General features: G+C 45.9%; 1 protein-coding gene across 2 annotated transcripts in view; it reads right to left on the bottom strand.

Moving 5' to 3' along the window:
- Positions 1 to 21,186, bottom strand: part of CHD2 (chromodomain helicase DNA binding protein 2) — a 1,519,436-nt gene that overhangs the window by 652,325 nt on the left and 845,925 nt on the right. For both annotated transcript variants that reach the window (XM_069222751.1, XM_069222752.1), the window contains 2 exons: positions 6,967 to 7,063; positions 325 to 417 (listed from right to left, as the gene is read on the bottom strand). In XM_069222751.1, the coding sequence (XP_069078852.1) occupies positions 325 to 417; positions 6,967 to 7,063 (190 nt within the window). The remainder of the gene's footprint in view (positions 1 to 324; positions 418 to 6,966; positions 7,064 to 21,186) is intronic.

Raw genomic sequence — 21,186 nt, 5'->3', positions numbered from 1 at the left:
TGGAAAATGTCCAAGGGTTTCACAATAGCAAGAGGTTTAGCATTACCACAAAAGACAAAGAAAAGCATTCCAAGATCGATAAGTTAGTCTCTAGATTACATCTTCTACTTAAATGGGCGTTTTCGTCCATCCACATCTAATCATATGTAGTCAGTTGTTCATCGACTTGCAAAAAAAACTTTCAGACCTCAGAGACCATACCCTACGGTTCATAGGCAGATGAACATTTTATGACCTGAGATACCACTTTCAAGAGGACAGCCATCTATTACCATAAATTTGTCGTAAGACTGTCAGATAACAAAATCGTCTTTTGTGCATTACCTTGAACTGCGATAACAGCTCATCCGTTGCACTTGAAGAGGGTTCATTTTCTCTTGTTTCGGCAAGACGAAGAATCTCATCAATGTCCAATTCCTGTTAGCATCAAGGAGTGGGGAAAACATTAGAATTATAAAAGGAAACTCAGCAATGGAACCAAAAGGAGTACACCAAATTAATCAATGCACACGCTTCAAAGGAGACTGCCTCTAGTTTTGTAAGGCAACCTAAAAAGCCACGCTTGCATCGTTCTTGAACAAGTCTGTTGTCTCCTAATAAGCTTTGGAGTAAAATAATTTATCCTTCGTCTCAAATGGCTATTAGGTCATAGGACTTGCCTTAACGATAATGCTGATGAACTGAGTATGGAACTTATACATTGACTGAAATGACTCCAGAGGATTGGGTAATGGAATGTAGAGTGTAGCAGAAGAAACATTCATGCTACTTTAGCTAACAGAAAATATGGAAAAGCAATAAAAATAAGTGACTGTTGAGGAGGCCTGATTTTTAATGTCGTAGTTTACATTTTAGGCTCGTAAATTCTTATTAATCCAGCAATAAAAAAAAAGCTCTAGCCCCTTCTTAAATTGTAGTTGTATCTGTGTAGTTTTATTTTGTATTTAACGGAACAGATGACAACAATTTACTGGAGAGTCTCCGGTGGAGTAGATTTAACGTGAAAACAACACTTCTAAGGGCAGATCCCAATGAGACACAGACGAGGACTGTTAAGAACATGTTTATTTTACATGTGTTGTCTGAAAGCAAACTATTTTGCTATTCTAGTACTTTTAATGCTTATGTCTCACCACTGTGCAACCCAGTGCAAACGTACAGTGCAAATGCAAAAAACAAAAAACAAAAAAAATGAATACTATTGTTTATCTTGAGTCAAGATCATCAACACATTTCATTCCGTAGCCAATGTCTCTTAAGTGCAGTAGTCATCAAATATAGCAACTGCTTAATATATTGGACAGGGAACTATATCATGTGGGTAACGTGTCAAATATATTCTCTTTGCCTAACAACTAACCACAGACTGCACTGCACTGTAGTGTCCAATATTCACGGCATTGGACACTGGGCACATCCCTAAATTCTGTTCCGCTCTTCAATGTATATCAAACACATCTTCAAGGAGGTGCCTGCTTCACCCTCCTAAGAAAAATATAAAAAGTAAAGTCTATCTGTCGGGTTTGGTAGCTAAATGTACACTAGATTCAGAAGACAACGTGCACTCATTTGATCAAAATTAATGTTCCCATATGAAGTTCAGGAATCGGTAGGTAGAAAAGAATCTCACCATCCATTTATCATCTCCAGTGCCTAGACTGGAGGAACCACATTTACCATGGGGCATTAGCACTTACAATGATGTGTCACTGTATGGATACTGGATAATAATAGTGGGTCATCCAGGCTGTTGTTTATTTATGACCACTTGTGCCACATCCACTGGGCAGCACATGTTTCTATACAATTGATAGTGGGACTTGACCTCAGACCCTGTCATTGGTGTTAGATTATCTGGAAAGCTGATAAAGTATTTCTTATGAATGGGTCAACATGAAACGATGGCAAGTCATTGATTGTGTGGTAGGGATAAAATGGCCACTGTCAAACACAAAGGCCCTCATTCTGACCTTGGCGGTCTTTTCGCAAGACCGCCGAGTTACCGCCGCGGTAAAGACCGCCGACCGCGGCGGTATGCCGCTGCGCGTATTCCGACCGCTGGGAGCGTTCCGCCGGAATACCGCCAGCAGCCACACTGGCGGTCGGCGGGAAAGTGGAGACTGGTCAACCTCCACCGCCACGCCAGCAGAACACCGCCCCCAGAATTACGACCCACATTTCTGTGTGGCGGTCTTCTGTTGGCGGTCTTCTGTTGGCGGTCACGTCCCTATGGCTCCCGTCGCCTCCCGGAGGACCAACGCACAAGGTAAGTTGATCGTCCGTGAGGGGAGGGGGTGGGGGGGTGTTGTGTGATGTGTGCGTGCATGGGGGTGTGCGTGGGAGTGTGTAGAGGGGGTGTGTGAGTGCGTGCATGCGGGCGGGGAGTGCTGCTGTGCCTATGGGCAATGTGTGTAGTTCGGCGGGTGCGCATGTCGGCATGTATGTGTGCGGGTATGTGTCCCCGTTGTGTATGTGTGTGTGTAGGGGGTGTGTATATGTGCATGTTGGGGGTGTGTGCATGTCAGGGTGCATGTATGTGCATGTCGGGGTGGGGGTGGGGAGGGGGTTCGTACCACCTCTGGGGGGTGGCAGGGGGGTGGAGGGTGTGGGGGGAGGACTCGGGGGGCAGTGGGGGGTGGGGGAGACCCCTATCAGTGCCAGGGAAGGAATTCCCTGGCCCCGATAGTGCCTACCGCCATGGTTCGCATGGCGGTTCCCGAACGCAAGAAACCGCGGCGGTAAGCAGGGTCATGATAGCGTTGGCGGTCTTGGGTCGACCGCCGGACCGGAGTGCGCAGACTCCAGCCCGTCGGTCATGACCGCCGTGGCTGTCGGAGTGGGGAAGTGGCGGTCGGTCGCAGCGGTGACCGCCGCCGTCAGAATGCCATTTTTAATACCGCCGGTCTGTTCGCGGTCCGACCGCCGCCTCTCCGCCGACCGCCAAGGTCAGAATGAGGGCCAAAGTTGTAAATGGGGTTTAACTTACATTATTAAGTTACTTAGAATAAACTTGGATACAACCGTCTAGTTATTACGGGTAACTTGACAAGAAGTATATTTAGAAAAAACTGTGTGTGGCAAAATATGCTTTAAAATCCACAGTCACCCAACTAAAAATATGAATATCATAACAATGTAACTTGCCTTAAGGCCAGGTGTACACTTGACACGGCAGACAGCTCCACCGACCTGCCTCCGTGACCCAGACCCCGCCCTTGCTGTAGTGCAGAGTTCGAGTCCCTCCACCACCGGCAGGCACCCGCCTGCGCCTCATCCCTGGTGCCTAGTGGAAGGCGTATCTTGCATTTACTGTACTTTGTATTCTGTTTTTTGCACTCTGTTTTTCCTCGTACTGCTGTGCTTTTTCTGTGCCCATTGCTGTGCCTGCTCTGCTTTTTTGCCCGTTTTTTGCCTGATTTGCGCTTTCCAGCTCTTGATGTTTTCCCTTGTCCCTGCTGCTGCGTCCCCGCCCCCTTGCACCGCCATTGGCCACTCCCTTCCGCCTCCCGCATCCCAGCTGCTCCTCCATCCCACCTCCCCTTCTTAATGGCAGCCGCTGGCGTGCCGGAGGCACGCCCAGAGGCAAGCCTGTCTGCCCCCGTCCGCGCCCAGCGCCCATCCCCCTGGTCCAACCACCTCTTGCGTCCCCAAGCGCCTCTACTCCTCCACAGAGCTCCTTGCTCTCAACCCCAGCCGGCACACTGCCTGCACCAGGCCGACCCCAGACACACCCACGGACCTTTCACATGTTACTCATGCCACTTCTCCTGCACTCACACCAACAAGCACCACAACAACATCAAACACCCCAATCACCTCAGCTGCATCCTCCTCAACACCCGCTCCGTCCACAAGCACGCCATCGAGCTTTGGGACCTACTCACGACAACCTCTCCCGACATCGCCTTCCTCACTGAAACATGGATGAACCCCTCATCGGAACCCGACATCGCCATAGCCATCCCGGAGGGATACATAATCACCCGGAGAGACCGTATCAACAAACCAGGAGGAGGAATCGCAATAATACACAGAAATTCCATCAGGATTTCCACCAACACCAACGACATCCTGGACGCCGCAGAGCACCTACACTTTCAGATACACATCAACGCCAACACCACACTGAGAGGAACCCTCATCTACAGACCACCAGGACCCCGTCCCCCATTCTGTGACACCATTGCCGACGCTATCAGCTCCTACACCCTCGCCTCCGCGGACTACCTACTCCTCGGTGACTTAAACTTCCACCTGGAGAGCACTAACGACTGCAACTCCACTGCCCTACTGGACAACCTCGCAAACCTCGGCCTCAAGCAACTGATCACCTCACCCACCCACTCAGCCGGTCACACGCTTGACACCATTTTCTCCTGCAGCAGCCACATCGCCTTCACTCACACCACGGAACTCCATTGGACTGACCACCACTGCGTCCACTTCTCCTTCCTGAAACCCACCACCCCCCCACCAACAACATCCTATCCCTTACCGCAAGTGGAACAAGATCTCCAAGGAATAACTGATCTCCAACCTCACCCAAGCTCCACCACCCATTACCAATGACCTCAAAGCCGCCGCCCTCAATCTCACACGATGGCTCAACATATGTGCTAACTCCCTCGTCCCACTCAAAAAAAACAACAACACCCGCACCAACAACGCAGCTCCCTGGTTCACCAGAGAACTTCAGACTTCCAAACGAGAATGACAGAAAATTGAGAAAGCCTGGCGCCAAGAACCATCAGTAAGCAACTTCTCCTCCCTCAAATCAGCCATGCGCAAACACCACCAGCTCATCCAGGCCACCAAACGATCCTTCTACAAAGAACGCATAGACAACAATGCACACAATAGCAAGGAACTTTTCACCATCATTCAATAACTCACCACACCCAAATCCTGCGCCATCGACCCTCCGCACTCTCAAGACCTCTGCAACTCCCTCTCCAGCTACTTCCACCACAAGATCACAGACATACACGAAAGCTTCATATCATCGCCACCCACCACCACCGACGCAGCCAACACCACAGCACCCTGCCGCACCAACATGCTGAACACCTGGACCCCCACCAACGATGAAGAAACCAGCAAAACCATGAGCTCCATCCACTCAGGCTCTCCAACAGACCCTTGCCCCCACCACATCTTCAACAAGGCTAGCCAAATCATCACTCCCCAGCTTCGGGCCATCATCAACAGTTCATTTGAGACCGCAACCTTCCCAGATATTTGGAAACATGCCAAAGTCAAAGCCCTGCTCAAAAAACCCAAAGCAGACCCCGGAGACCTCACAAACTACCGACCTATCTCTCTACTCCCCTTCCCCCCGAAGGTCATAGAGAAGATGGTAAACAAACAACTGTCCCGCTTCCTGAAGGACAACAACATACTCAACATCTCCCAGTCTGGATTCCGCAAAAACCACAGCACCAAGACCGCCCTCATCGCCTGCACAGACGACCCTCATCCTTCTAGACCTCTCTGCAGCATTCAACACCGTATGCCACCAAACCCTTCGCACACGGCTCTTCGATGCCGGAATTCGCCACAAAGCCCTGTACTGGCTCACCTCTTTCTTCTCCGAAAGAACCCAAAGAGTTCGCCTCCCCCCATTCTGGTCTAAAGCCACCAAGACCATTTGTAGGGCCCCCAAGGATCCTCACTCAGCCCCACCCTCTTCATTATCTACATGGCTCCGCTCGCCAGCATTGTCCGCCCAGACGGCCTCAACTTCATTTCGACGTCACCCAGCTCATCCTCTCCCTCACGAGGAACCCATCTACCGCCAAGAACAACCTACACGCCGGACTCCTCACCATCGCTAGCTGGATGACAGCAAGCCACCTCAAATTGAACAAAGGAAAAACCGAGATCATCATCTTCGGACCCAACAAGACAGTATGTAACGACTCTTGGTGGCCTGCCACCCTAGGACCATCCCCAACACCCACCAACCACGCACCCAATCTCGGGATCATACTTGACTCATCTCTCTCCATGACTCAGCAAATCAACACCATATCATCCTCCTGCTTCAACACCCTCCGCATGCTACACAAGACCTTCAAGTGGATCCCAATAGAAACCAGAAGAACGGTCACCCATGCCCTCATCAGCAGCAGACTAGACTACAGCAATGCCCTCTATGCAGGCACCAAAGCCAAGCTTCATAGAAAACTCCAGCACATCCAGAACACCGCCGCACATCTCACATTCAACCTCCCTCGCCACGAGCACATCTCCGACCACCTCAGATCCCTACACTGGCTGCCCATCAACAAAAGAATCATCTTCAAAATCCTAATCCACGCTCGCAAAGCCCTCCATGACACCGGACCGGCCTACCTCAACGAACGAATCAACTTCCATATCTCGACCCGCCAGCTCCGCTCCACCTCCCTCGCAACAGTCCCCCGCATCCAACGCACCACCTCCGGCGGCAGATCCTTCTCCCACCTCGCTGCCAAAACCTGGAACTCCCTCCCCACCAACCTACGCAAGACCTAGGACCTCCTAACTTTCAGAAAGTACCTCAAAACATGGCTCTTTGAGCAGTAACACCCACACCCCCTGCCTTCCTCCCAGCGCCTTGAAACCCTACCAAGTGAGTAGCGCGCTTAAGAAATTTGATTGATTGAATGTATGGCATTTTGATATACATAATTACAATTAAGATTTTTGATTTAAACAATGTATTTGTTATTTCGTAGGCAAAACACAAAGTTTGCAACCAGCTCCAGGATGGAGCTTTGGTTTGCAGTTCACCTTGTTTTCAGCAGCTTGATAAATAAAATACACAAACATTACCTGAGGGTATCCCCCTCTTCTGCCCTTAGTGGACCACCAACTATACTTTGTGCATATTTGTGAAACATTTGAGGGGACTTAGATATTACAGCATGCATAACCAGGGAAGAGGAGAAAGGTTTTCATGTTATGTATTAAATAACATTTTACCTGAGGCTCAGATTCCTCTCCTTCAGGCTCTTTGAAAAGATCTGCAGCACCAAACTTCAAAATTGCAGTCAGTTCATCCTTATTGAATGGATTTGAGCTTCAAAGAAAAAGAAAGAAATCACTTCATCAGCTGAATCAAAGATTACACAGAGATATCACTTCCAAACTTTCAGACCCTTACTGGAATTGCTCCATGGAAAACTGTTAAAGTTGTCCTAAGAAAGGTGCACATCAGGTAAAGTATGTCTGGTGCAGTTCCGTGCTGCGTGTGGTAAAGGGGACAGGAAGGATTAGGTAACTTATCCTGCAAGCATCTGTTTGTACCATGTAGTGCTGCAGATTCACATTCTCTGCATACTCCTGCCATCTAGTGTTCTGTTTGTTTGCAATTTTGTTTTTGATTCAAAGAAGTCTTTCACGTCACAAGGTCTCTGTGCCTGCTCACCTGGTTGTGAATGCACATGGGCACTGACTCAAGTTTCAGATTGTTTGTCACACATCAGGTGAGAGTAGGTATGGAGTAGTTAGTATGATGGAATAGTGAGCGGGCATGTAGAAAGAGAGGGATGTGAAAGGTAAAAGCAATCTATAGCAAACACTGGGTTTTTATGAAGGAAGGTGGGCGCTTGTGAATGTACAGCACTACATATGCCAAACAGATAGTCACAGGGTAAGTAATATAATCCTATTCATAGCATTTGTTGATGTAGATACACATGCTCTACATTCACTTTAAAGCAAGCAATGGCTAGCCATTGGATGGTGGATAGGTTTGAAACAGAGTCCTGTGGACAGTTTGACTAAATCTAGCCTGCTGCCTTGCAGGAATCTCCACACAATAATGCTTTGTGAATGTGTGTGGAGTGGACCATATGGCAGCTTTACAAATGCCTGCTAGTGGTATGTTAATAAGAAAATCCATAGTGATGCACTGTTTGCCTGGGGGAAGTGGTCGAGGGTGGGTTAAGAAGGGTCTTCTTAGCTTTATTGTTAAGTTATATTGATTGGTATAGCACACTCATCACCCGAGAGGGTATCCAGGCACTTTGACAGGTGATTAGGCTTGGGTCCCCAGAGTGCTTATATGAAACAGTCCAGTCTTCAACTTCTTGCAGAACACAAGAAGTGAGGAGGAGGCTCTGATGTTTTGAGGAAGGTCGTTCCATGTCTTGGGTGTGATGTAGAAGAATGAACGACCTCCAGTTTTGCTGCTTTTGCAGATGCAGGGAATGTGTGCAAATGAGAGTGAGGCAGAGTGTAGGTGCCTGATGGGTAGTGAAAGTGTATTCACCTGTTCGGGTATTCTGGTACTGTGTTGTGTAGGACTTTGTATGTGTGCATGAGAAGTTTGAATTGGCTGCGCTTTTGAACAGGAAACCAGTGAAGCTTCCTGAGGTGTGGTGCAATGTGTGTGCAGTGTGCAAGGTCGAGTGAGAGTCTTCCAGCGGTGTTATGGATGGTCTGGAGTCTGTGTAGGAAGAGCTTGGAGATTCCGGTGTAGTGTGTTGTCGTAGTCCAGCCTGCTGGTGATGAGTGTTTGCGTGATGGTCCGCTGGTGTTCTGAGGCAACCATCTGAAGATTTCTCGCAGCATGTGAAAGATGTTGAAGCAGGAGGTGCACAATGCTTCGACTTGAGCTGTCCTGTTGAGGTGTGGTGTAATGTGGGTGCTCTGTGGAAGGTCGAGTAGAGTCTTGCTGTACTGGTGTTCTTGAGGGTCTGGTGTCTGTGTAGGAGGAGCCTGGAGATTCCGGTGTAGAGTATTACTGTAGTTAGGCCTGTTGGTGAGGAGTGCTTGCGTGATGGTCTGCCTAGTGTTCTGAGACAACAATTTGAAAACATTTCACAGCATGTGTAAGATGTGTAAGCAGGAGGTGCACACTGCATTGACTTGAGCCGCCATGTTGAGCTTGTCATCTAGGATGATCCCTAGATTTCTTGTGTGGTCTGTGGGTGTTGGTTGTAACCGACAGCCACCAGGTGGAGTCGCATTGGGAGGTCTTGTTGCCGAAGACCAGTACTTCAGTTTTGCAGGAGTTGAGCTGCAGGCAGTTGGTTCGCATCTATTGTCATGCAGTTGGTGAAGTTGGTTCTGGAGGTGTTGTTTGGTCTGTCAGGGAGAGGATGAGTTGGATGTCACCAGTGTAGGAGATTGAGGTGAGGTCTTGTGATCAGATGATGTAGGCGAGTGGTGTGATGTGTATGTTGAAAAGGGTGTGGCTGAGGGATGATCCCTGTGGAACTCCGCATATCAATATCTTGATTTCTGATGTGAAGGGTGACATCCTGACCCTATGGGTTATTCCCGTGAGGAAAGAACATATCCATTTGGAAGTGGATCCTTCTATGCCAACTATGTGGAGTCTTCTTATGAGGGCATTATAGGAGGTTGCCGAAGGCTGCAGAGAGGTTGAGCCTGATGAGGGATGCTGTTTCTCCTCGGTCTAGGATGATTTGAATGGCACTGGTGGCCATGATGAGTGCTGATTTGGAGCTGTGGTTATTTCTCACTCCTGACTGAGTGTTATCTAGAAGATGGTGAAGTTTGAGATGGTTTGTGAGTTGCTTGTTGACCTTCTCAATCACTTTGGCTGGACAGGGAAGAAGCAAGATAGGTTGGAAGTTGCTCAGTTGATTCAGGTCAGCTGTGGGTTTCTTAAGCAGGGCATTGTTCTCTGCAGGTTTCCATTCATCCAGGAAAGTGGCAGACATGAAGGACGTGTTGATTATGTGGGTCAGGTTGTGCGGATTGGTGATGTTCCCAGGTCGTAGATGTGGTGGGGGCATGGATCCTTTGTGGATGGCCCGCATGACTGCCGCTGTGTTGTTTCTAGTGAGGGTTGTCCATTCAGTCAGGTGGCCATCTTGGTTGGTGGTGGGTAGGTTAGCAACGAGTGCTCTGGTTTTGGGTTGGTGTGCGAAATTGCTGTAGATGTTTGCGATTTTGGTGTGAAAGAAATTGGGTGGGTTGTAACAGATTTGTTGGAAAGCAGTGATGTTGGCGACAGTGGTTGAGGGTGAGGTGAACTCCTTAACGATCGAGAACATCTCCTTGCACCTGTTGTACCTTCCTTCAATATGGTCCATTAGTGCTTTTTTCTTGGTGCCTCTTATTTGCTGGTGATAGCGATGGAGTGCAGCCTTGTAGGTAGTTCCATCAGTGGTGTTGTGGTTGGCTCGCCATTTCCTTTCTAGATGTTTACAGTGTTGTTTGGTGTTTAGAAGGTCTTCTGTGTACTAGCTGGCCTGCTTGTATGACCTACTACGCTTGTTGGGTATGATGGGTGAGACGGAGTCCACGCAGTCCTTGATCCAGTTGTTGATGTCCTTATTGAGGTTGATCCATGGTAAGAGCACTGAGCCAGTGTACTTCTGTGATTCGGCCTCATCTGTGGCTGGGAATACTGAACCTGGAATGGGTGTTGACTTGAAGTATGTTGGATGCATTAAACAACTCACCTGGTGATCTCTGCATTACAAATGGCATGACCTTTATGGGGCTATGAATGCAGAGACTCAAAAGGCAGTCCCATAAATCTGTTGAGGACAATATTGAGATTCCATTCTGGGGCTGGGGGTATCCTAGGTGAAATGACATGTTTAAGGTCTTTCATTTAAGCCTTAATTACAGGTATTTTGAAGAGGAGTATTCCCTGTTCTGCATATAAGAAGCAATACAAACAAGGTGTAGCCAAATTGGTGTGCAGGATAACTCCAACTTTTGTAAATTTAGAAGGTAACAAATAAGGACTTGTACTACAGACATAAGAGGGTTGCTGTGGTTTGGAGTACAGGAGTGGACAAAATACTACCAGTTAGCAACATAGCAGTGCATGTAGTGTACCTACAAGCTTCCCTGAGTATGACATATGGATGAACCGATGAGCCGGATGAATTGGGAAAGTAGGTGTCCCTCAGGTTTAATCCAGCCATGAGGTCACCTTGTTGCAGCAGGGGGATGACGTCCTTTAGGGGGGCTATGTAAAAATGCTTTGACAGGATGTAACTGCTCAGATGCCAGAGGTCGAAGATTGGTCTGAGGGAGCCATAATTGCTAGGAATGAGGAATTTTAGGGAGATGCCTTTGCCCTAGTGTGAAAGGTGCACTAGCTCTATGGATCTCTTGAGTAAGAACTCCTGAACCTCCTCTTGTAGTAACATGAGATATGCTAGGCTGAGGGTGCGCAATGAAAATATTTTCAGTGATGGGAAGGAAGACAACAGGCTCGGGGCTGCAACAGGAAACATTAAACTCGTTGGGACAGGGAGCAAAGCTGATACAAGTCTGAAACCGATGGTGGCAACAAACAATCTAACTGTGGAGTTGGTGCCCATGTGCATTCACGATAAGAGAAGTCACCAAGCCCCTATGACGCGAAAGACGACTTCAAAAAAAAAAAATAGGCTACAAATGTCCAAACACATCACTATGTGGTAAGAGTATGCAGAGCATATGTATTTACAGGCTGCAAAAACCAAAAACATATATTTTCCTTTATTTACTCTTCTCTATCTGTGGTATCTTCTGTTGAGTCACATGTTTTAGAATTACTCCGAGCACCAGGCTACAAATGAGGATCCAGTCTGATGAGGAATAATTCAAAGTCATGTGAATCCAAGAAAGAGCAAATGCTAGAATTGTTTTTTAATTGAAAGCAATGAAAGTCTCATGATGGAGAAATGTACTGTTCACGGATTTATAAAATGTAGACCTCTGAGTGTAAAAGGCAGACCTGTATTCCATTTAAAGGTGTAACATTCTCCTGTGGCAGACTGAATTCCATGACCACAAGGAAAACATGTTAAATGTGTGCATTATTCTATCATCTACTTGGTGGGTTCAAATTGCTACAGTTTTTCCTCCCATGCTCTTGATCAGCTTTCAGAGGAGAAGCAGGCTTTGAGACTGTAAGTAAACAAGCTTTTTGCAGGTTTACCCCCACTTTGCGTCCCAATCGTGACTATGAGGTACTGGTGTAATGATTCTGAAATGCCCTGAGCCCTGCTAAACAGGACTCAGTGAATGTGCTCCGACCCTTAAATGGTGCATGTTTAATTTTCTTGTCCCCAATTGACGTAGCCTAACTTACTTGTTAAGTCCCTAGTATATGGTGCCAGGGGTACCCAGGGCATGTAAGTTAGAGTGTCCCCCAGGGACTGCAGAACATGTTATGCCACCCTGAGTGGTAACTCAACTTTGCCATTTAAGGTAATGGAAAAGCCCAAAACTTCCTTTTTAATCTATGCAAGTCACCCCTAAGGTAGGTCTAACGAGCCCTAAGGCAGGGTTGTTGTATGTTAAAAACTGGAACATGTATTTTACATGCTCCAGTAGTAAAAACCCTAAATTGTAGGTTTTTTTCCTCTGTGGAATGGCTAGTAGCCCCATCAGCTAGTATAGAGTTACAAGCTGACACCTCAGCCCCACTAACCAAATGGGACTACTGAAGTTGGCACAGTAAGGTATCAAAATAATCTGTGCTTTAAATCCTATTTATGGTTAAATCAAATATAATGTCTCTGGTGGGTAAAGTGTATTTTACATGTTCCAGTAGTATAAACCCTAAATTGTAGTTTTTATTTCCTGTGGAATGGCTAGTAGCCCCATCAGCAAGTACAGAGTTACAACTGACACCTCAGCCCCACTAACCAAATGGAACTACTAAAGTTGGTACTGTAAGGTATCAAAAGAATCTGTGCATTAAATCGGATTTATGGTCAAATCAAATATAATGTCTCTGGTGGGTAAAGTGCAACTTTACAAGTTGCCACTTTAGATGCTCAAGGTTTCCAGTGCCCATTTACTGTTGTACTCAGGATCTGTCCTGCAGACAGCTTTCTACTTTCCTGGGAAGACTTGGTAACGACTCCCAGAGGGGATAACAATAGAGGTCTGCCACTAGAGGAGGTGTTACCTCCACTAGGCAAGAAGCCACCTGGGCATTAGCCCAAAAGGCAACTTCAGAGGTGAAGTCGCCTTTGAAAGGCAAATGGGGAACACTTGGGAGAGAGGCTGCTCTATTGTTTCAGTAGACAAGCAGGCATTTGGGACAGGGAAGGAGAAGACAGTTGACAAAACGGGTTTCCAGGGACATGTTGGTAGCCACACCTTTGGGTTGGGCTAGAGAGCTCTGGACACTGAAATGGGTTATGCCATCTTGGGAGTTGGTAGAATGGTACATCCCAGGAAGTGCTGATCAGTACGGAGGGAACCTGGAAGCCCGTTAGCTACCAACCGTATCCTACTCTGAGGGCATTTTCTGTACATAAACAATGCACCTCTGGCACCCAGAACTCAGACTAGAAGGAGGACTGTAGAAGGGCTGCCCTGGTGCTCCAAGTTCCCGGCGAAGAGAGGCTGCACCTATGTGGACTTCACCTGCTGCACCTGGTAACTAGCAAAGGAGAGGGATGGTGCCTGCTGTGTCCTGCTCGGGGAGAAATGGTCTCCAGCGACTAGCCAAAGCCAAGAGACTCCAAGGGGTGATCGATTAACCTCCTGTTCGCAGCACAGGGACACAACAGTTTAAGCCGCCTGCTAAGGGCAAGTGGTAGCCCAGATCCCTGGATCATCGCTCCTCACCTTCGTGCAGCAACAGAGAACAGGACCAGATGGTCAGAAGTTGCACTTCAATCTGCTGAACCTGGGAGAGGCATATGAGTGCAGTTTATTCACCCATAAGGAATACTGGAGCCCGAAGAAACATCTGGTTGTGACTGTGACACCGGACGACTGGTAGTCCAAAGGCAACTAGACTTCGACCAGACCGTAGCGGACCTAGTAGGATATTGGAAACTGTGTGCAGGACCCCTCATCACCTTCGTAGTCCGAGGAGTACCTACAAAAAGGACCCCGTCAATCCCCATCGCACCCACAGCATCCTTCAGCATGAGGACCACACCATAGGAATCATTTGGAATAAGGATTACAGTACATGAAACTGTCTGAAGACGGTTTCTTCGGTAGGGGTAACTATCTCTGAGGGCTTTGCTGGTTCCCATGACTGGCTCACTAATGGATCTGGTCGCACCAAGTGACTCCAACCAACCGCATTACAACTTGCCCAAATTTTTGGTCAAAAAATTATTTGTGTCAAATTTGTTGAATTTGACAATGCCTGTTTGCAGTCGAGTGAAATCTGTATTTTACTATACTTTGTAAATTCAACACCTCCGGAACACTCTGGAGGATGTTCTTCACTGTGGTGTCTACAAATAAATAAAATTATATATTTTTCTATGAATTGTAGCTAGAGCTACCCACGGTTGAGGTGAAGGTTTGGCAAATGAAACCTAACGGTCCAAAAGGGGTTGGTGAGCGTATTTCACAGTGAAGGTGCATACCCACACCATACTGTATAATAGAGCCCAATTCATCATATATGGGTTTCTTCTTGCGGTAGCCTTGAATTTGGACCCTAGAAGCTCTCTGGGCTTATTTTTGCACTCAGCAGCCATAGATTTTCAAGTTATGCTGATTTGTGTCGGTTCAAGTACAATCCTGTTGGTTCTGTCTCCCGGAGCCCTTCTGTTACCTTTAGTTTGTGGCCTTGACGTTCTTCGCCGTAGATCTTTTCAGCATCTTCTCCCCCTCAACATCGATTTCCTTGGCATTTGAGTCTTGTCTCTGCACCATCTTGGTCTCTTTGTGCGTTACTGTCAGCTTCAGACTCTTTCCTGGGTGCTGCATCGCTGTGCCAGTTCTATGGCATATTGCGCCCACATTTGCTTTTCTATGGTCTTGAGCCTTAGGCTGGAAATCAGCACATCGTCCCGCCCTCTGATGCGTGGCCCTCACAAGTTGCACACCTGGTTGTGCCCTTCTGTGCAAACCTTTGGTGGCATTTGTGGCAGAACCTGCAGTGTGCTCCAAACCTAAAAATGCAGTGGCCACATTGTTAATCCTGTAGTTTGCCTGGTCGCTTTTAGCATTCGCTGTTTGGTGCTGAAAAACGTCTATGTTTTGCTCCAAAAACTTCTTTTTCTTCTGTCCATCAGGGAGCTATCCCCTTTCTGCATCCAGACCCTATGAGCAAAAAGGATGGCTACCACAAGCCTGAGTTTCCAGGGTGCATTTCTGACATAAACACAGCAGGCACATGGCACCAAATGAATAACAAGGCCCACTTTTTTTTTTAACCAAGGGACATAAAAACTAGATGACAGAATAACGCATAGCATGTATATCCAGAAAGATTCACACTGCAAAATGGTTGTATGATAAAGGAAGAAATGTGTTGAAGAGGCAGGAGCGTGACAAGAGAATCTAGAAACGTTTTCAAGCTGTAAAACTACTCCTATAGGAAGGTTAACCATTTTGGTTTGCAGTGTGAATTTTGATTTGGGTTTACATGGGGTGCACTGGTTATAAAGCAGCACACCCACCACTTGTAAGGCTGGCTTGATTGTAAACTTGTGAATGTGTGTCTTAAGACTTTTTTTCCTGCTTGTGCTTCTCCATAGCCTGTACATCGATTCAGTTGTGTTTTGTAAAGGTGAGCAATGATGATCAGGTTGCCACCATGCACATGCCATTCCAGGACATTTTGTTTTTCTAGATTAGAGCGATTTAGATGTGCCATTGTGTTGCAACAGCACACCTCTCCATTTCCCCCCTCACAACCTCTAGTTTCTACTTTCCTTCTATGTTGGGGATCCTGTGGCCATCTCTGTGTTGGTTCTCTTCCAGGCCATTCCCTTGATAATGAAATAGGCTGGGATATTAGCCCTGAAGTATATGGGGTCTTGGGTAGAATGTTTTCTTGGTATCATGGCCCTGGAGGAAGTCGGTTCCTTGAAAGCTGGTATCATGGCCCTGGATGAAGTCGGTTCCTTGAAAGCTTCTCTTCCTTGGTTGATAATGATTGGTAGCATGGGTAGAACGATTCTTCCTCCAGCCTGGGATCACGTTCTGTAAGAGGAAGCATGATTTGCTTTGTTCCTCCTCCAGCTGTACTCTGTATGTGTTTGCTGCCGTTTAAGAATTGTCCCCTCTTCACTCATATACACCCCTCCTACACCCCCGGGCATTGCTAAGAATCCTGAACTTTTTGAGGGAGTCGCCAAACAGCTATCTCTGTATCACAGCCCCCATTTCAGCTTTCTGTTGTAATTTTTTCTTTTCAGATTGGAGCACCTTGTTTGGTGTTCGTGTAATGTTTCTTTTCAGAGTCTGAGCGTTCTTTTCCTTCAGCTCTTATCCCTTCTCCCGATCTCGATCTCCTTTCAGAGTCAAGGCACTCTTTGAAGGTTTGGTGCTCTGTGATCCCCTCGGCTGCCGGTTGTTTCAGCAATTGGTGTGGCTTAATAGACTGAGTCTGAGTGTTGTACCTGCTTTGTTCCGTGGCTCAAGCCAGTTTCTTGGCTCTGTCTTTTTCTGTGCTTTTTTCTACGTCACTTCTACCTCAATGTTCTATATAGGCCTCATAAATGTCACTCGTCCTGTGTCCACTCTGCATCTCCCTGCATCTTCGCATCACAGGATAACCTCAGGTCTCTGAGAGACTCTTGTATAGTTTGTGAATGTGCCGTGGCGTAGAGGGGCCACCTCTGTTTTTCCCTCACCCTTAGAGTACTAGAGAGGAATTTTTCACATGCGTCACACCCACTGACTTTGTACTTTTCTAGTAGGCAGAGGTTGTACACCTTATGCCTGTCGGTCTGTGCCAGTCTGTGGTGGCAGTTTTGGCAAAAAGTAAAAGGGATTTTTTTCCATTTCTCAGGCCCACTGCAAACTTCTAGACACACGACCCTTGTGGTTGAGGCCTGTAGTGAAGGTACTTGAACTTCAACAATATTCTTTGGTGCTCTTTGTGTCCTTCTGTGATTTTCAAACGTTATTGTAGATTTCCAGGTAGAACCCTCCTTTCCACCTCCTCTGTGTTTTTCTAATTTTTTTCAGTGTTTTTTCGTTGTGTCCTGCTCCTGGACCCGACAGTGAGCATGTGTACATCTAGGTCATAGGGGGATGGACATAGCCACCAAAATGATGACATTGCCTAAAGAGGAAAACAAGAGACAATTCTAGATCCAATCACTATGAGGCGGAATAATGCACAGCATGTGAATACAAAAAAGAATCATGCTGCACATCTTTACTTTGTTATGATAGTAAAGGTATCAAGATTCGAGCCGTGCCTTTACACACTGAGAGAAACAGAATGGTCAAACAGAGAATGAAGGGCCATATGTACGAACACATTTTCCCATAGACACAGAATGGGTAAAACTCTTTGCTACATCTGGCCTGAAGTGCTTTAACTAGAATGTAAACCATGTCATTCACAGTAATGTAATTTGGAAATGAGAAAGAAGAAAATAAGTTACTTACCTGTAACTGTAGTTCTCCAGTATTGGTATCTTTCATAGATTCACATGCATGAATCATTCAACTTAATAAATCAGTATATATATATCACTATCATAGGTTATAATGGCAATGAAAAGGTCAGTTTAATATCTTATCCATGTCCTTTTTAAAAAAAGGACCAAACTTGAACTATAACCAATCAGGCGACAGCACCCTCTAGAACACTCCCAACAGAGGTGGAGTCCCTCAGATGTTCAAGCACAAGTGGGAATAGATAATACCAAGCTATAAGGGGAGCCTCTCTGGGGAGGAGGGTGGGTCGCATGTGAATCTATGAAAGATACCAATACTGGAGAACTGCAGTTACAAGTAAGTAACTTATTTTCTTCTCCAGTATTGGATCTTTCATAGATTCACATGCTTGAATCAGAATAGCAAGCAGTTACTGTATTTGTATATCTTATAGTATTAGCGCAAATAGTGGATGGTGGGTAGAAAACATATACATAACATACATATGCAATGTAATAAATGTATATATATATATATATATATATATATATATATATATATATATATATATATATATATATATATGGAAAATGTCACTTACCCAGTGTACATCTGTTCGTGGCATGTTCCGCTGCAATTCACATGCTGTGCACTGTTCCTGCCATGTAGTGTTGGGCTCGGAGTGTTACAAATTGTTTTTCTTCGAAGAAGTCTTTTCAAGTCACGGCACCGAGTGACTCCTCCCTTTCGGCTCTATTGCGCATCGACTCCATCTTAGATTGTTTTCCCGCAGAGGGTAAGGTAGGAGTGATAGAGTGAGAATAGTAAAGATGTCCATGCAATGGGATAGAACTGTATGTACAAAGTTGAGGTAAAGGAATGTTTATTTACATATGTACAATTTCTAATTGCAACTTAAACGGCTAAAGGCTCCCGGGAGGTGGGAGGGCGCATGTGAATCTGCAGCGGAACATGCCACGAACAGATGTACAAGGGGTAAGTGACATTTCCCGTTTGGTGGCATGTGTAGCTGCGGATTCACATGCTGTGCATAGACTACAAAGCAGTAATCCTCCCCAAAGCGGCGGTCAGCCTGTAGAAGTTGAAGTTGTTTGAAATAATGTTCTTAGTACAGCCTGTCCTACTGTGGCTTGCTGTGTTGCTAACACATCTACACAGTAATGTTTGGTAAAAGTATGAGGTGTGGACCAAGTGGCTGCCTTACAAATCTCTGTCATTAGTATGTTTCCTAGAAAGGCCATTGTTGCTCCTTTCTTTCTAGTGGAGTGTGCCTTTGGTGTACTGAGTAGTTGTCTTTTAGCTTTGAGGTAACAAGTCTGTATACATTTCACTATACATCTGGCTATGCCTTGTTTGGATATAGAGTTACCAGTATGGGGTTTCTGGAATGCGACGAACAACTGTTTAGTTTTATGAAATGCTTTTGTTCTGTCGATAGAATACATTAGAGCTCTTTTTATATCTAATGTATGCAGTGCTCTTTCTGCTACTGAGTCTGGCTGTGGCAAGAAAACTGGAAGTTCCACTGTTTGGTTTAAATGAAACGGTAAAATTACTTTTGGTAGAAATTTTGGATTTGTGCAGATAACCACTTTATGTTTGTGTACTTGTATAAAGGGTTCTTCAATAGTGAAGGCCTGTATTTCACTAACTCTTCGTAATGAAGTAATTGCTACTAGAAATGCCACTTTCCAAGTTAAGAATTGGATCTAACAAGAGTGCATGGATTCAAAAGGTGGACCCATGGGTCGTGTAAGCACAATATTAAGATTCCACAAGGGTATTGGTGGAATTCTTGGAGGTATGATTCGTTTTAGTCCTTCCATGAAGGCTTTAATGACTGATATCCTAAATAGGGATTTTGAGTGTTTAATTTGCAAATACACCGAGATTGCGGTGAGGTGTATTTTGATGGATGAAAAGGCTAGATTTGCTTTTTGTAGGTGTAGTAAGTATTCTACGATGGCTTGTATGGACGCATCCAACGGCGTGATGTGTTTTGCTTGGCAGTATAAGACAAATCTTTTCCATTTGTTAGCATAACAATGCCTGGTGGTAGGTTTTCTTGCTTGTTTAATGACTTCTATACATTCCTTTGGAAGATTTATAAGATTTCAGGAGCCAAATTGCTAGATTGAGCATTGCTGAATTGGGGTGTCTGATCTGCTGTTTATGTTGCGTTAACAGATCTGGTCTGCTTGGAAGCTTGACGTGAGGTACTACTGAGAGGTCTAAGGTTGGCGTGCCCACGTTGGTGCTATAAGTATTAGTTTGAGTTTGTTTTGACGCAGTCTGTTGACTAGAAATGGAATGAGTGGGAGAGGGGGAAAAGCGTAAGCAAATATCCCTGACAAGTTGATCCACAGAGCATTGCCCTTGGACTGAGGGTGTGGGTACCTGGACGCGAAGTGTTGGCATTTTGGATTTTAGTTTGTGGCAAACAGATCTATGTCTGGTGTCCCCCACTGACGAAAGTGTCTTTGTAGTACTTGGGGATGTATTTCCCACTCGTGTGTTTGCAGTTGATCCCGACTGAGATTGTCTGCTAATTGATTGTGAATCCCTGGGATGTATTGAGCTATTAGGCGAATGTTGTTGTGAATTGCCCAATGCCAAATTTTGTGTGCTAGGAGGCAAAGTTGCGATGAGTATGTTCCCCCCTGTTTGTTTAGGTAGTACATCGTTGTCATATTGTCTGTTTTGACAAGAATGTGTTTGTGAGCCAGAAGAGGTTGAAAGGCTTTTAGTGCTAGAAATACTGCTAGCAGCTCTAAGTGATTTATGTGTAGCAGCTTTTGATCGCTGTCCCACTGTCCTTGTATGCTGTGATTGTTGAGGTGTGCTCCCCACCCAACCATTGATGCATCTGTTGTGAGAATGGCGTGAGGCACAGGGTCTTGAAAAGGCCGCCCTTTTTTAAATTTGTGGGATTCCACCACTGAAGCAAATAGTGTGTTTGGCGGTCTATCAACACTAGATCTTGGAGATGACCCTGTGCCTGCGACCATTCTTTTGCAAGGCACTGCTGCAAGGGCCGCATGTGTAACCATGCGCTTGGGACAATTGCGATGCATGATGCCATCATGCCCAGGAGTTTCATCACAAATCTGACTGTGTAATGTAATTTGGTTGTATTTTTGGTATCATGGTGTGAAATGATTGCACCCTTTGTGGGCTTGGACTTGCTATTGCTTTTTGAGTGTTGAGTGTAGCTCCCAAGTACTGCTGAATTTGGGATGGTTGCAAGTGTGATTTCTGAAAATCCTAGTGTGTGTAGGGTGTCTATTACATAGCGTGTGTGAGCTTGACACTGTTCTTGAGTATTGGCCTTTATTGGCCTTTATTAGCCAATCGTCGCGATTTGGGAATACATGCATGTGTTGCCTCCTTATGTATGCTGCGACTACGGCAAGGCATTTTGTAAATACTCTGGGGGCTGTTGTTATCCAGAAGGGTAATACCTTGAATTGGTAATGTTTTCCTTGTATAACAAACCGGAGGTATTTTCTGTGAGATGGATGGATGGGTATGTGAAAATACGCATCTTTTAAATTCAGTGTTGACATGTATTCTCCCTGTTTCAGTAATGGGACTACATCTTGTAGTGTCACCATTTGAAAGTGTTCTAATTGAATGTATAGGTTGAGAGTTCTGAGATCTAATATTGGTCTTAGTGTCTTGTCCTTTTTGGGAATAAGGAAGTACAGGGAATAGACCCCTGTTCCTTTTTGTTGATGAGGTACTAGTTCTATGGCTTGTTTTGTTAATAATGCTTGCACCTCTGTTTGTAACATTGTTAGATGTTGCGAAGATAGTTTGTGCGCTTTTGGGGGAATATTTGGAGGAAAATGTGTGAAGTCTATGCAGTAACCATGTTGG

The sequence above is a fragment of the Pleurodeles waltl genome, chromosome 3_1 (assembly GCF_031143425.1).
Source record: "Pleurodeles waltl isolate 20211129_DDA chromosome 3_1, aPleWal1.hap1.20221129, whole genome shotgun sequence".
Classification (NCBI taxonomy): domain Eukaryota; kingdom Metazoa; phylum Chordata; class Amphibia; order Caudata; family Salamandridae; genus Pleurodeles; species Pleurodeles waltl.
Note: the sequence above shows the minus strand (reverse complement) of the source record. Positions and strands in the feature narration are given on the sequence as shown.